Source organism: Colletotrichum chrysophilum (assembly GCF_026319265.1).
Source record: "Colletotrichum chrysophilum strain AFK26 chromosome Unknown scaffold_65, whole genome shotgun sequence".
NCBI classification, from domain to species: Eukaryota; Fungi; Ascomycota; class Sordariomycetes; order Glomerellales; family Glomerellaceae; genus Colletotrichum; species Colletotrichum chrysophilum.
In genome coordinates, this window is record NW_026517352.1 from 22,750 (window position 1) to 35,068 (window position 12,319).

The 12,319-nt window shown below is 53.0% G+C and overlaps 4 protein-coding genes across 4 annotated transcripts; 1 reads left to right on the top strand and 3 right to left on the bottom strand.

The window, feature by feature from the left end:
- Positions 1-237: 237 nt before the first annotated feature.
- COL26b_007793 (uncharacterized protein) lies at positions 238-1,825 on the bottom strand (the record flags this gene model as incomplete). The annotated part of the gene is made up of 3 exons (XM_053180576.1): positions 238-1,189; positions 1,226-1,374; positions 1,436-1,825. 3 exons carry the CDS (start codon positions 1,823-1,825, stop codon positions 238-240), a joined length of 1,491 nt encoding a protein of 496 aa, XP_053035417.1.
- Positions 1,826-2,522: 697 nt separating this feature from the next.
- On the bottom strand, positions 2,523-3,839 carry COL26b_007794 (uncharacterized protein; the record flags this gene model as incomplete). The annotated part of the gene is made up of 1 exon (XM_053180577.1): positions 2,523-3,839. The coding sequence occupies one exon, from the start codon at positions 3,837-3,839 to the stop codon at positions 2,523-2,525; it is 1,317 nt and encodes a 438-aa protein (XP_053035418.1).
- A 3,560-nt stretch (positions 3,840-7,399) lies between these two features.
- COL26b_007795 (uncharacterized protein) lies at positions 7,400-9,274 on the top strand (the record flags this gene model as incomplete). Its single annotated transcript, XM_053180578.1, has 8 exons — positions 7,400-7,578; positions 7,633-7,687; positions 7,742-7,841; positions 7,906-7,990; positions 8,042-8,541; positions 8,593-8,832; positions 8,928-9,035; positions 9,093-9,274. 8 exons carry the CDS (start codon positions 7,400-7,402, stop codon positions 9,272-9,274), a joined length of 1,449 nt encoding a protein of 482 aa, XP_053035419.1.
- A 139-nt stretch (positions 9,275-9,413) lies between these two features.
- COL26b_007796 (uncharacterized protein) lies at positions 9,414-10,253 on the bottom strand (the record flags this gene model as incomplete). Its single annotated transcript, XM_053180579.1, has 1 exon — positions 9,414-10,253. The coding sequence occupies one exon, from the start codon at positions 10,251-10,253 to the stop codon at positions 9,414-9,416; it is 840 nt and encodes a 279-aa protein (XP_053035420.1).
- Positions 10,254-12,319: the final 2,066 nt, after the last annotated feature.

The window sequence follows — 12,319 nt, forward strand, 5'->3', positions numbered from 1 at the left end:
AGTCTCTCGGAGTTCACTCCCCTGCAGGAGGAACGAATCTACCGGTCTTTCAACACTCTCAGGTTAGGACGGTAAGGCGGGAGCTCTGGCATGTTTTCATGTTTCCCGATGATGTTGCTATTTGAAAGATATGACAGCAGCTATATGACTTCCTCCGACTTTCAAAGTCCCAGAGTCGAAGGTGAATTGTTAGACTACAGACCACCGCAGGGAGAGGTTTAGTTTCTCTAATCATTCTTACCCCTCAAAATCCTTAATTAAGATTCGCTTGTACCTACGGACCGGATGCTGACCCTTGTTGTTGTTCACCTGGAGTACAACATGCCAAGATCTTCCCTCAAGTTGCGAGATGCCCGGCACATTGTTCACGATCTGGACCCTCGGACCAATCGTGACGTTCCTGAATCCCGCATTATTAACCTCAAGATACCCATCTGTACCGGTTGGCGGTGAAAGCGGACGTATCTCAATGAGTCCCTCGAGATATGCACTGGCCCAAGCAATAGAGGCTGTGGTGTAAGCATACCTTTCGAACTCGAGGTGAGTCGAGTCTTCTGGGTGATCAGAATCGTAGGTCTTGCTGGCATCCAGCACAACAGAACCTTTGTACGGGACAATTATCTCCATGGCATCGAGACTAATGGAGCCGTTGATATTGATATTGGGTGGATGAGTTGCGTCTTCGAATTTGTCCGTAACGCTCCACTGCATTCGTGCCGCAAAGTCGTCTTGGTAGGCGTCGCGCCATCGCCAAACAGTGGCATACTGGCTCTGGTGATCCACGCCTGTCACAGAAACGGCCGTGTCCATGGATGTTCCGTATTCGTTGATGTCTTCGGCCTCCGTAACTCGGGTGTACCGGCCACCCCAGCTACCCCAGTCCGGATGCCTAGCACTATTAAGGCCGTTTTGGATAAGCCGCATGAAGCTGGGCGAGTCTCCCTCCATTCCATAGAGAACCTTGGGATACACCTCACCCAGAGGACCGATCCGGATATTCGGCGTCAGCCAATCGTCTTGTACTTTCGTCACGTTAGCAGCACCGTTGTCTGCGCTGCCTATGCCGGCCCACGTGGACGATTCGTATTCTCTGAAGCCGTGAACATTGACGATATAAGTTATATCTGGCCATTTGACCCGGATCCACGGCCCAGCATCGTCCTGATCCGAGATTGAGTAGACGCGGAGCCTAGACCGAAGCTCGGCCGCTTCATTGGGGGTTCACTCTGTGCTGATGAACTGCAGCGCCTGCGCCAGGGTGTTGGCTCCGCCCCAAATGGAGACGAATAACGGATCTGAACCCGCCTCAAGCGTTTCGACCAGCAATTTGGCACCGTCGCTTAGCGACTCGTTGAGAGCTTGTCGCCCGTAAACCTGGGGAAAATGATTGATCAGAAGCCATTCATAGCCACCAGGAAGGGAGAAAGTCACTTACCACTGGGCCTGATCTCACGAGTTTCAAAAGATCTTCGGCAGGACTGAACGTTTCGTTGGGGTGCACATGCTTGTTCAGATTGTGAACAACTTCACCATAGGCTCTTATAATAAGCTCGATAGCCTCTGGGTGCGTTTCGTTTGGCAAGCTGATGGAGGTTGTAGCAACAAGTCCCTTGGTATCGAACTCATTTGAGTATGTCAGATAGCGTACCATTGACATTTGGTCGTCGGGCTCATTGAGGATATCCGTCAGAATGAACGTCCTCGGCTTGTGGGGAAACTGAGGCAACTTTGTCAAGTCATTGGCGGTAATCTCTTGAGATCGAGCATATCCAGAGATGAGTGGGATGAGTGCGAGGTAAAAGAGCTGAAAACGAGCCATCTTCATGTTGTCTATATTGACAATGAATCCTGGCTGCTGCCTTGAAATCTACAACTATCGTTGTGATAGGAGTAATTTATATGTCCCATCCTGACAGCTCGTACGACAAGCGCTTCAAATGCCTGAACAGAGAGAATAGACATAAGGGGTAATCGAAAGCACCTGTCAATGAATTTGAAGGTGATCGAAGAATTGGTTATGGAAATCCCGGTGTCCTACATCTTACCATTGGTCTAACGCAATCAGACTGGACCTCTGATGCGGGCAGGGGTCATACCCCGCATCCCCGGAATCAAGTTTGGGGTTGGATCGCCAGTTGCAACATCTTTACGCGGAAAACAATACGAAGATGGCACTAAGAAAGGAGCGGATGGCAGCATGTACCGGGCGTCGGGAGAAACATTCTAGATGTAGGTAACAGTTGCACCAGGGGGGTATCACGAGATGAGCACCACAGAAGCCGACAGGTGCTCAATGACAGCATAATCGTATTCAGTGTTTTTGATTGACGAATCGCTGAATTTTCGCATAAGTGTTGTTATCCAGGGTACTAAATTAGGTAGAAACAACCGCTCTGGTACCTGTACTGCCTTTCTGTTGAGAATGGTTACGTAGAACATGTAGGCGTACACCACGTCGACGGACCCGCCCGATTTCGCCGTGCCGAAGCCCACGCTGCAGGGTCTACTTTAATGACCCGAACTCACGGCCGATAGATTTCACTCTCCTGTCCTTCCTTGATATAGTAGTAAAGCGAGCCATCGATGGCATACCTTAGCCAAAGGCCCCTACCATCGCCCCACTCGTCTCCTCGCTGCTCCTGTTCGAGGCCGAGGCCTTTTCTGTGGCCGATGCCTCTGATGTCGCGAAACACGTTCGACGGCAGCTCCACCACAATGTGCTTTTCTTGCTGCGGCGCGAGGTGCGCAAACGCGAGGGCAAGCGGCCGTAGCAGCAAGCGGTCGATCTCGGGCAGGCGAGCGTCCGGATCCGCGTGCCGTTGATTGTCGAGAATGTTTGGAAAGGTGACGACGAGAGATCGCAGGTTCGGGAAAGGGACCGCCAGGTCGGCTAGGTCCGGGAGCAGCCGCATTCTTTCCTTGTCGCTGGCACGCGCAATGAACGGCAGAGTGAAGTCCCCAAAGAGCAGGAACTCGCACCGCAGCTCAAGCGACCGTATCTGGGCCAGGCGGTGCGGGAGGAACAGGCGTCGGCCGTCGTTCGGGGGGCAGAGCAGCGCCTCCAGCAGGTCCCGGCTTTGGATGAAGAACGTGGTGGTCGCGTAGAGCACCTCGACGCCCTCGACGTAGGCCTGCCGGCATGCGCGCAGCCAGCCCAAGGCACCGACCGCGCAGTCGCAGGTGCCCCTTTCTGGGAACGCCATGCCGTCTACGGCGGGCCCTCGCGGCCACAGCTCGCACAACATGGCGTCACCCTCGAGGCAGCCGTCACGGTGCGGCCAGACGTATGGATCGCGGCCGCAGGCTCTAATGAGGCGGTCCACGGGCGACCAGCGGGGGATCACACGGTGACACACACAGCCGTACCAGCGCCACTCCCACTCCCACTCCGGCCCCGTCTTCTTCCTGGTTTTGTAGCCCTCAGACAACGACGAGGCGGTCGTTGCCGGCGTCTCGCCCGCGACGGCTGGGGGCACGACAATGCGGGACCAGCTGAGGGGCGCGGCCCCGCGGCCGTGCTCGTGCGCGGCTCCGGGGGCCGTCGGGGGGCTCGGCTGTTGCCCGCGCGGGGCCGGCCGCAAGTCTAGGTGTAGTGTATGCTCGCCAAAGGCGGCCACGAGCACGCGCCGGCGTAGCTCCGGCGACAGGAGGGCGAAAGTGCCGAGCGCGGCGACGACGGTATCTGCAGTAGCGGCGGTAGCGGTCGCAGGAGGCGTGATGGGCCGGGGCCGCTGAGCAGGAAGAAGAGGAAGAGGTGGTGGTGGCAGCTCCGAATAGTCGATTTCCTGGTCGCTGCGCCGCTTCTTCCCACCTCGAACTGCGTCTAGCAAGCGACGCATGCTTGGTCCACTTGCTTGTTGATGATGGATGGACCCCAACCGGTTGTTTGTTCGGTGCGTATGCAGTGTGATGAAACCGCATGGTGTGCTGGAAGCTGATTCGGTGAGAGGCGGTGTGGTCCCGTGTCGCAGGATCGGCGAAGTAGCGTTTGTTAACAAGGGTCATATTCCTGTACTTACGATGACTCGCTTCCGCAAAAAAGCATTTACAGACGGCTTCTATGCCATGCATCTGCATCTCATAGTTGTATCTAGGTCAATGGTGTCTCCACGAAACTCACGCGGAGATGGCTTCACAAGGTCTGCAGCTATGGAAATGCTTACCTTGGCCACGCATGCGTTATGATTGCTCATGCCGTTGGCAATTTCTTTGATTCCTGAAGGTCGGTCGACAGTCCAAGCAATCCTCAAAAACTCAGAATCATGGTCTGGAGTCTAACGCAAACCCTCAAGGGGAGCCGCTCTCAAGGCCTATTTTTCATCACCGTTTTCTGGCTGGAAGCTCAAGATATTTGATGGCCTTTCATTGGAAGCACTTCGTGCAGCCAAAAGCAAGTTGCCAACCTCGGTCCTTCAGTGATTTGTTCTGGGGAGTGGAACCACCCACGATTCCTCGAAACATGGCGACAGAAGGAGCCAGATAACTCACGACTTCCTCTCCTTTCCGGTGAGGCCGGAGCGTTTCATTCCTCTCACTTGGCCACAGATATGCTTCTCATAAGTGATAATCTTGCGAGAAATCCCAGCATCGTATGCATCCCCAGTGAAGAGAACCGAACCAGTGGCTGCTGGCAATGTCATCCTTGATAAGATCCAGCTTCTGAAGGGACGTTCGCTGTTGGGGAAAACCAGACGGGTCGTGGCTTTTGTACTTTTTCTGAGATTTTTCCAGAATCCACTTGATGGGTTGGATGTTAGGACCAAAAGGTGCAGCTGAGTTTTGACTTCATACAAACCTGGCTGACCTGTGTACGGGTAGCTCACAATTGGCAAAAATGTGTGAAAGACTTTGCATCATGAATGCTAGGTACAATCCATAATTCTTGGTTTGTTCATCGTTCACTGAGTCTCACGTAACTTCGGTGGCAATGTTCTGTCGTGCTTTCGACCATCGGTTCCGGGAAGGACATGAACGCCACGATGACCAACTGCTCATGTGTCTCTGATCAGAACAGTCCCTTTCTTCCTGCGACATACAAGTAAAGTAAGAACCAGACGATGATTTCTCACCCCTACACACTCCGACTCGCCCCGGATCGCGTGCAACAGAGTGGCTTCAAACTACTGCCGAAGTCTTGTTTCCTATTCGCCAGGTAACAACGGCTGAGATGCAGCCACCCGACTGAGGCACACCCCTTACTGAGAGCTGAACTCGTGTTCGGAGAGATCAGTCGCCATCTTACTTTTGAGGTTCCATCGGTTAGATATACCAGGCAATTGGAACCAACTTGCCCAAGGCGAACTTGAATCACCGGAGAGGCATCAAAGTATATAAACGAAGATATTTATCTTCATTTTTCTCATGTGCTTAACTATAGCTTATCCTTGTCCTCAATAAATTAGTCAACTGTCAACCTTTTTGGGGCTGCCATGTACGTCTCACGATCTGTGTCCATCGCTCTGAGCGTCCTCACTTTGGGTTGCAGAGCTGCGACCACATTGGCCAAGTGCAATGCCGACAAGTAAGTGAAATGTCCGGTTATTCGATTGATTACTGATAAAGTTTCTCATTTGAAGTTGCTATCGAGCTTTGTTCCCTTGTCCATCTCCGACAGCAGTTTCTTCTGCCTCGGCATTCTGTGCCACAATAACAGCCAACGGAATCACTGCCACCAACTTCCCGACTCGCGCGACGTCAGCTTGCGGCACGGCCCCCGCTCGTTACATCTCTGCCTGTGCATGCGGCCCCACATGTCCCGTTCCGACGCCGACGTCGACTCCCTGTACGGCCTACGGCGGTCTGTTGACCAACGGCGACTTTGAGTGCGGCATTGCCCCGTGGACGATCGAGGTTCTTGACCCAAATGTAAAGGCTGGTCTCACCTCAGCGTCGGCCCACTCTGGAACAACTTCATTTGAATCGAAGCTACTAGCAGACAGGCCTCTCCAAGAACCCGTCACCAGTACCAGGATCAAAAGCCCGCGGGTTTCCGTGCAGAGAAACGTCCCTTGCAGACTGAGCTTCTGGGTCTGGTTCGACAATATGGACGCTGGCTTTATCGGGGTCATGATCGATGGACAGCCCAAGAGGACAATCGATGCACGGGACGCCCCTGGATGGGGAGTTTGGAAGGAAGTCACCGTGGACTACACCCCTCAGAATAACCACGTCCAAGTCACTTTTGAATTTCTCTACGGGAGGGTCGCCAGCGTGGCTAGGCTCGACAGTGTTGTCCTCGAATATTTACATTGATGGACAAAGATATTGATTCGATGTCATTGGGTTTTATTCGGGAGTTGCTTTTCTTGGAACTACTCTCCGTTGATCTAGGAACATGCTTACAGACGCTCATTGGAACACACGCAGGCTTGCATTGGCGAGCAAGACAGGCCTCTCGAAGACTCAACCTATCCCGTACTGGCTGGCTTTCTCTTCCGAACTTTCAAAAGATAGAAAATACCAAGTCTTGAGAAACTCTCACTCCTTACTCATTACTCATTCAGTCTCTCCTACCGCAAAAGTAATGGGAACATAGAGCGACCACGCTATGTCCGAAGTGTATCTTATCGCCGAAGCGGAAAATGCCCCGAGTTTCTTCAGAGTCTATGATAGCACAGACCAGGAACCGGGCCGCCTCCGGTCCATAGCCGCCGAAACCGGCCGGAAAGACAGGGAAATTACCGTCACAGTCGCGAAGTCGCGTCTATTCGGCGTTGGTCTCCGAAGCTAACAGCACAGAGCCGCTTGGCGTTGCGCAAACAATCCGCAGAATGGTAGCATATGATGTCCTGCAAATGCTGGATAAATGCGGCCATAGAACGAAGAGGGCTCGTCATATGACATCCGCAGGGCGTGTTCCGCGTGTTTGTTCAGGGGTGCTTGACGGATAAAAGCAGAAACCCTCCGGTCCAGACCACCGGAGCCGTCCAGGTTGCCCAGCATGAAGGGGAAACTCGACAAGACCAATGAGAAGAATCCATTACACATCGATCCGCGGCATCTGTATCCGGTCTAGCCCACAGTCGCATCCCCCATCACCGTCAATCTCGCCTTTTTCTCTAGACACCGCGCCGAGTTGTCTCCACACTATTCCCGGCGCAAACAAAAAATCCAAAACGCGCCTCGGGTCGGGAACTGGCGTCGAAAACTCGCTTCGTCAAAATTGATCCCCCGCGAATGCCTACTGTATACGGTTACTCAACTACTGTATACGGCTTGCCGAGTCCGACCTCGTGCCGAATTCTCAGTCCATTTTGCTTTGTCACCAACACCCTGACGTCCTGAGTCAATCGACGCGGCCCTGCTGTCCGCCTCCCACAACTTGCCCGTCGCATTTCCTCTGCTAGAGAGAAGAGAGCGTTTTGACAACGAGCGGTCTGGTTGTTTGTCGCTGCCCGGTATGCCTTCTCGATCTGAACCCCCAAGTAATCAGGACAACGACCACGGCGGCGTGGTGCAGATGCCTGACAGCGTTTCCAGGGCAGCGGAGAGTGAGAAGCGAAATGACACTTCGCCGAGCCAGACCAGCAGCCCGCGCACAAGCGAAGAGGTAGAATTCAAAGAAGGCGGCTATGGATGGTAAGTCTCAACACCGCAGCGCTCTCTGAATGAATGACGCTGACATAAAAATAGGGTCGTAGTCGCCTGCGTCTTTCTCATCAATGCACACACTTGGGGTCTGAACTCAGTCAGTTTGGCGCCCGCCAGATGACGCGACTCTCATATAGCTAACAAGCCACAGTCATATGCGGTCTTCCTCGCCTATTATCTCAATTCGGGGGCCTTCCCTGGCGCCAGCCCGATCACTCTGGCCTTCGTCGGCGGCCTGTCCTTCTCCGTCGGTGAGTCGAATCTCACACCGACCCCGCGTCCGCGCCGAGCCGCTTACTGACATCCGGCCCACAGCCCTTCTCGTCGCCCCCATTGTGACCTGGTTCATCCCACGAATCGGAACGAGACCGACGGTCGCGATCGGTGTTACAGTTCAATCGTAAGTGCTCTGTATCCTCACTATCCTTCACCAACTCTGACTTGACCTCAGCGCCGCCCTCATCGGCGCATCCTTCACGACGCAAATATGGCATCTCCTGTTGTCGCAAGGCATCGGCTTCGGCGTCGGTATGGGATTCACCTTCAATGCGACCGTCGGCGTCATCCCACAATGGTTCATCGTTCGCCGTTCATTCGCGTCAGCTATCGGTAGTGCCGGCTCGGGCCTCGGCGGGTTGATTTACTCCCTGTCGTCAACTGCCATGATCCACAACATCGGTCTGCCATGGGCGTTCCGCATCCTCGCCATTCTGTCTTTTGTTGTCAATGGCATATGCTGCGTTCTGATGCGGGACCGCAACAAGGCTCTCGGAAGTGTCCATGCCGCATTCCACAAAGACCTGTTTAAGAGGACTGAGTTCTGGCTCTTCATGTCTTGGGGTTTCTTCTCCCTTTTCGCATACGTCATTGTCGTCTTTTCTTTGGCCGACTTCGCTGAGACGGTCGGGTTTACTGCGAGCCAAGGATCGATCGCCTCGGCCATGTTCCAACGTAAGTCAAGTATGAGTACAACATCCCGGCAATGATACTAACGCAAAGCAGTGTCACAAGGCATCGGTCGCCCCGTCATCGGCCTCATTAGCGATCGCGTCGGGCGCATCAACGTTGCTGGCTTGGGCACCCTTGTCGCCGGGCTAGCGACTCTGTTCGTCTGGATCTTCGCCGGGAGGTATTTCGCAGGCACCATCGTTTACGCACTCTTCGGTGCCTTCGCTGGATGCATCTGGGCGACGGTCACCCCTGTCGGTGCCGAAGTGGTGGGAATACAGCTCCTGCCTTCCGGTAAGCAGCCAACGCATGACATCTTCTGCGGCTAGCAAAACTGACATTTTGGTTCTCAGCACTGTCCATCTTTTGGATGATTCTTGTCCTCCCAGCCACCTTTGCAGAGCCTATCGCTCTTACCATCAAGGGCTCAGGCGTCGATGCTTACCTCGGGGTCGAGATCTTTGTTGGTTTCATGTACATTGCCGCCTTTATCTCACGTAAGTTGTAAACCACTCTGAGCATTAGGTAGGCTTTCATTGCTAACTCTAGCAAAGTCTGGTCTCTCCGCGTATGGAAGATCCGTGAACTCGAAAGCCTAGATCTACCCGAGCATGAGCGAGCTGACGCTCTGCGCAACAATGATGCCCTCTCCCTTAGTACATCGCGGCGCACCGGGCCGAAGCCGAGTCTTGTTCACTCAATCTTCAAGGGAGCTCTGGCTGTGCAGCGTGTCTAGACGTACCTAGGTATATCCAGTAACAAAAATGGTCGTTTCATGTCTTATACACTAGAGCATATGTACATAACAATAGCATCGAAAATGGAAACGAAAGCCAGTGACAGGCTGATTTAAACTCACTTGTCCGCATATTTCCCTAGCCAAACACCTTGTTGAACAGCGCTTTGATGAATAAGAATCCAGGCAAAAAGCTCGCAAGCAATCCTACCACCATACGTGACAAGACCTCTGGACCGTACCTGCGAAATCCCTCTTTTGACATTTCCGACCATACCCCGATTGCCTTGAGTTCTCGGTACCGGTCTTCGGTGGCCAGCTCCGCAAAGCCCGCGCCAAGGTCGGCATACGAGACTGCCATGCCGATCGACTCGACGCCGATCTGATGCCCACTTCCGTCCTCTTCGATGATGGCTGGCGGTTGTACCAACAACAATGACAGTGCGTCTTCCTTCTCTGCCTCTTTGAACGTCCTGTGCGCGTTGAGAAGATCCTGGTAGGGGTAGTAGAACGCGTTCTTGACGAGCCAGCTGATCAACGCCGGCTGTTGCGCCTCGAAGCGCTCGTTCCACGTCGCTGACGATAGCAGCAACACGCGCGGCTTCTTCCATGCTGATGAACCAGACCCGTCCTTCAGCTGCTTGAGTGCGGTGACGATAGTGCGCGACGCATCGGTGAGCACGCGGATGCCAGGCCTGTTTTCATTCTCGCCGAGAGCGCAAATGATCGTGTCGGCGCCGTCTAGAAATCCCTTCACGCGAGAGACGTCGGTGACTTGGCCTTCGACTATTTTTACGCTGTGCTCCGTCTTGAAGGAAGGAAACATGGAAACCAGCTTATCCTTGGAGCGCACATAGACTTTGAGGTCGAACGGGTTGGAGGGGTTCGCGAGGAGGGCCTTCAGGGATTCGCTGCCCGTGCGGCCGGTTGCGCCGAAAATGGCCAGGGTTCTTTTGGAAGAATTTGTGTCCGATGCCATGTTGAAGCTTTATGTGCGTTATTTGTCGGTCAATACTAGTGCAAACTTAAGCAGTCGTCTCCTGCGCCTTTATCAACAGTGAGATTCTCATCACTTTTGTAAAGATTTATTACCACAGTCATCTCATTTTCATGACGCTGACGGTGTCGTATCTCCGTGGCCAAGCTCCGGACAACTGCAAATCTTCGGACAACTTAAAGTTGCCAATTGTCCGCGCCGACTAGCTGGACCGACCGCCAAAACACCGGTGCGGTGAAACGAGAACGCCGTCATAGACTTGGGGCGCCCCGCCACGCGAGTCCGCCCAAGTGCCGATTCGGCAATCGCTTTCACCTCACATAACCCAGTTCCACTACTGCAGGTCCAGATTGTGGATTCCGGCATCCTTGCCGTGGCAGAACCGTGGGGGTCTGGCGTCGGTGACCGGTGGTTGTGACGTCCGCTTTGGCCGGTCGGATGAACCCGCGCAGCGTGGACAGTTTTCCGCCGATGCAGGGTTCATGTGTTGGTGCGATGGTGTCATTGAGGCGAGTCTTATCTGAGACAAAACAATTCCTCGTTCAACTATTGAACGAGATGACTGCTCATGTTCAGGTAAAAAGCATCATTGTATCATTGGGTTTCAGATGCTCATCTGGCTTTCCTAAGCGGCCCTTGTGATTCTCGGAGTCCTGTACGAGGTCACCAGTCCGCCTGTAATCCACAATTCTAGATGGAGGAGACCGCCTGTTTTTCCTGTGCTAGAGCGACTACTTTTCCCGTGGTTATATAACGCCTTACACCGCTCTACTATCGTCGCCGTTGTTACTACTACCGTCGCTATTACTACTGGCGTTGTTATCGTCGTCGTCGTAGTCGTCGTTATCGTCAGTATGATTATCGTTACTAGTATCATCGTGGTTGATAACATACGTATCTTGGTACACAGGCAATACGGCAGACATTATACTGTTCCGTAAGTATCGCCCCGCTGATTTGCTTAAACCCCAAGCAACAGATCGGAAGTCTGTTGTGAAAGTTTGCACACAGCCTCGCAGCAAGCTTGGCCACATAGCCTTCTTTGTGCGATGTTACCTCCAGCACCACTGAAGGGGAGCGATTTTGCATCAAAGGTTCTTTCATTTACGAGTGTTTAGCGTTATAAGAAAAATGATTAAACTTGAAACAATTTCAAAGATAGGTCTTGCTCCGCAGATTTGTAGCCCGCGATATGACTTCACCTAACGCCCTCATGAGAGCACGCGTTGATGCTGCTCCATTTTATCATGCCTAATTTAAGAAGGGCTGCCTGCCTTATACTATCGTATGACTATAGACTTCAATCGTTAAAGATGCACCATATCTCACGCTAAATGCTTCAAAGAGTTTAGAATCAATTGCTGCCATTTAATTGAGGCATAATCTTAAGTTCCAACCCTAATTGAAAGCTTGCTATTGTTCCCATCTGTCATGGCAGCCCTGTTGATAGAGTCTTCTAATGTAAGGGTTAGCCATAGTACTAGAGGAATAGACCGGCAAATTTCTTCGCTTTTTCAGGGCGGCCAAACTCACATTGTATGATGCCTCATGGGCAAAGTCGTCCACTGCAAATCCATTCATTGCCAACCTTCTTGCAGGAACACTGCCGAGCTACGAGTTCGCCATCTCTCTTGACCATGGCCGGTTCGGGGACAAAGTCCTTTGGGCATAGCCGTCCGCTGCAGATCCATTCGTTGCCGACCTTGTGGCAAGAGCACTGTCTAGCAACGAGTTCGCCGGGAGCAGCGGTGGCGAAGGCGAGAGCTGCCACGAGCGTGAGGATGGAAAACTTCATGATGCCGTCTTCGAGGTGATTTCGATTGCTTTTTGGAGGTGATTTGTGTGGCCGGTTATGTTGTGATTATCTGGAGAAATGGCAACAAGAGCGGGCTATTATTTATGTTTGTTTCTGACGGGCCCCTTGTTCCCCTACGGTCAAATTAACTGCTGCCCATTGCTGGATATTGGCACCAAGCAGAGACTTAGCCGTTGCTTGGCCGTCTGAGGCGACACCGCGAGCTTCCTCTTCAAGACTTACGATGCACCAG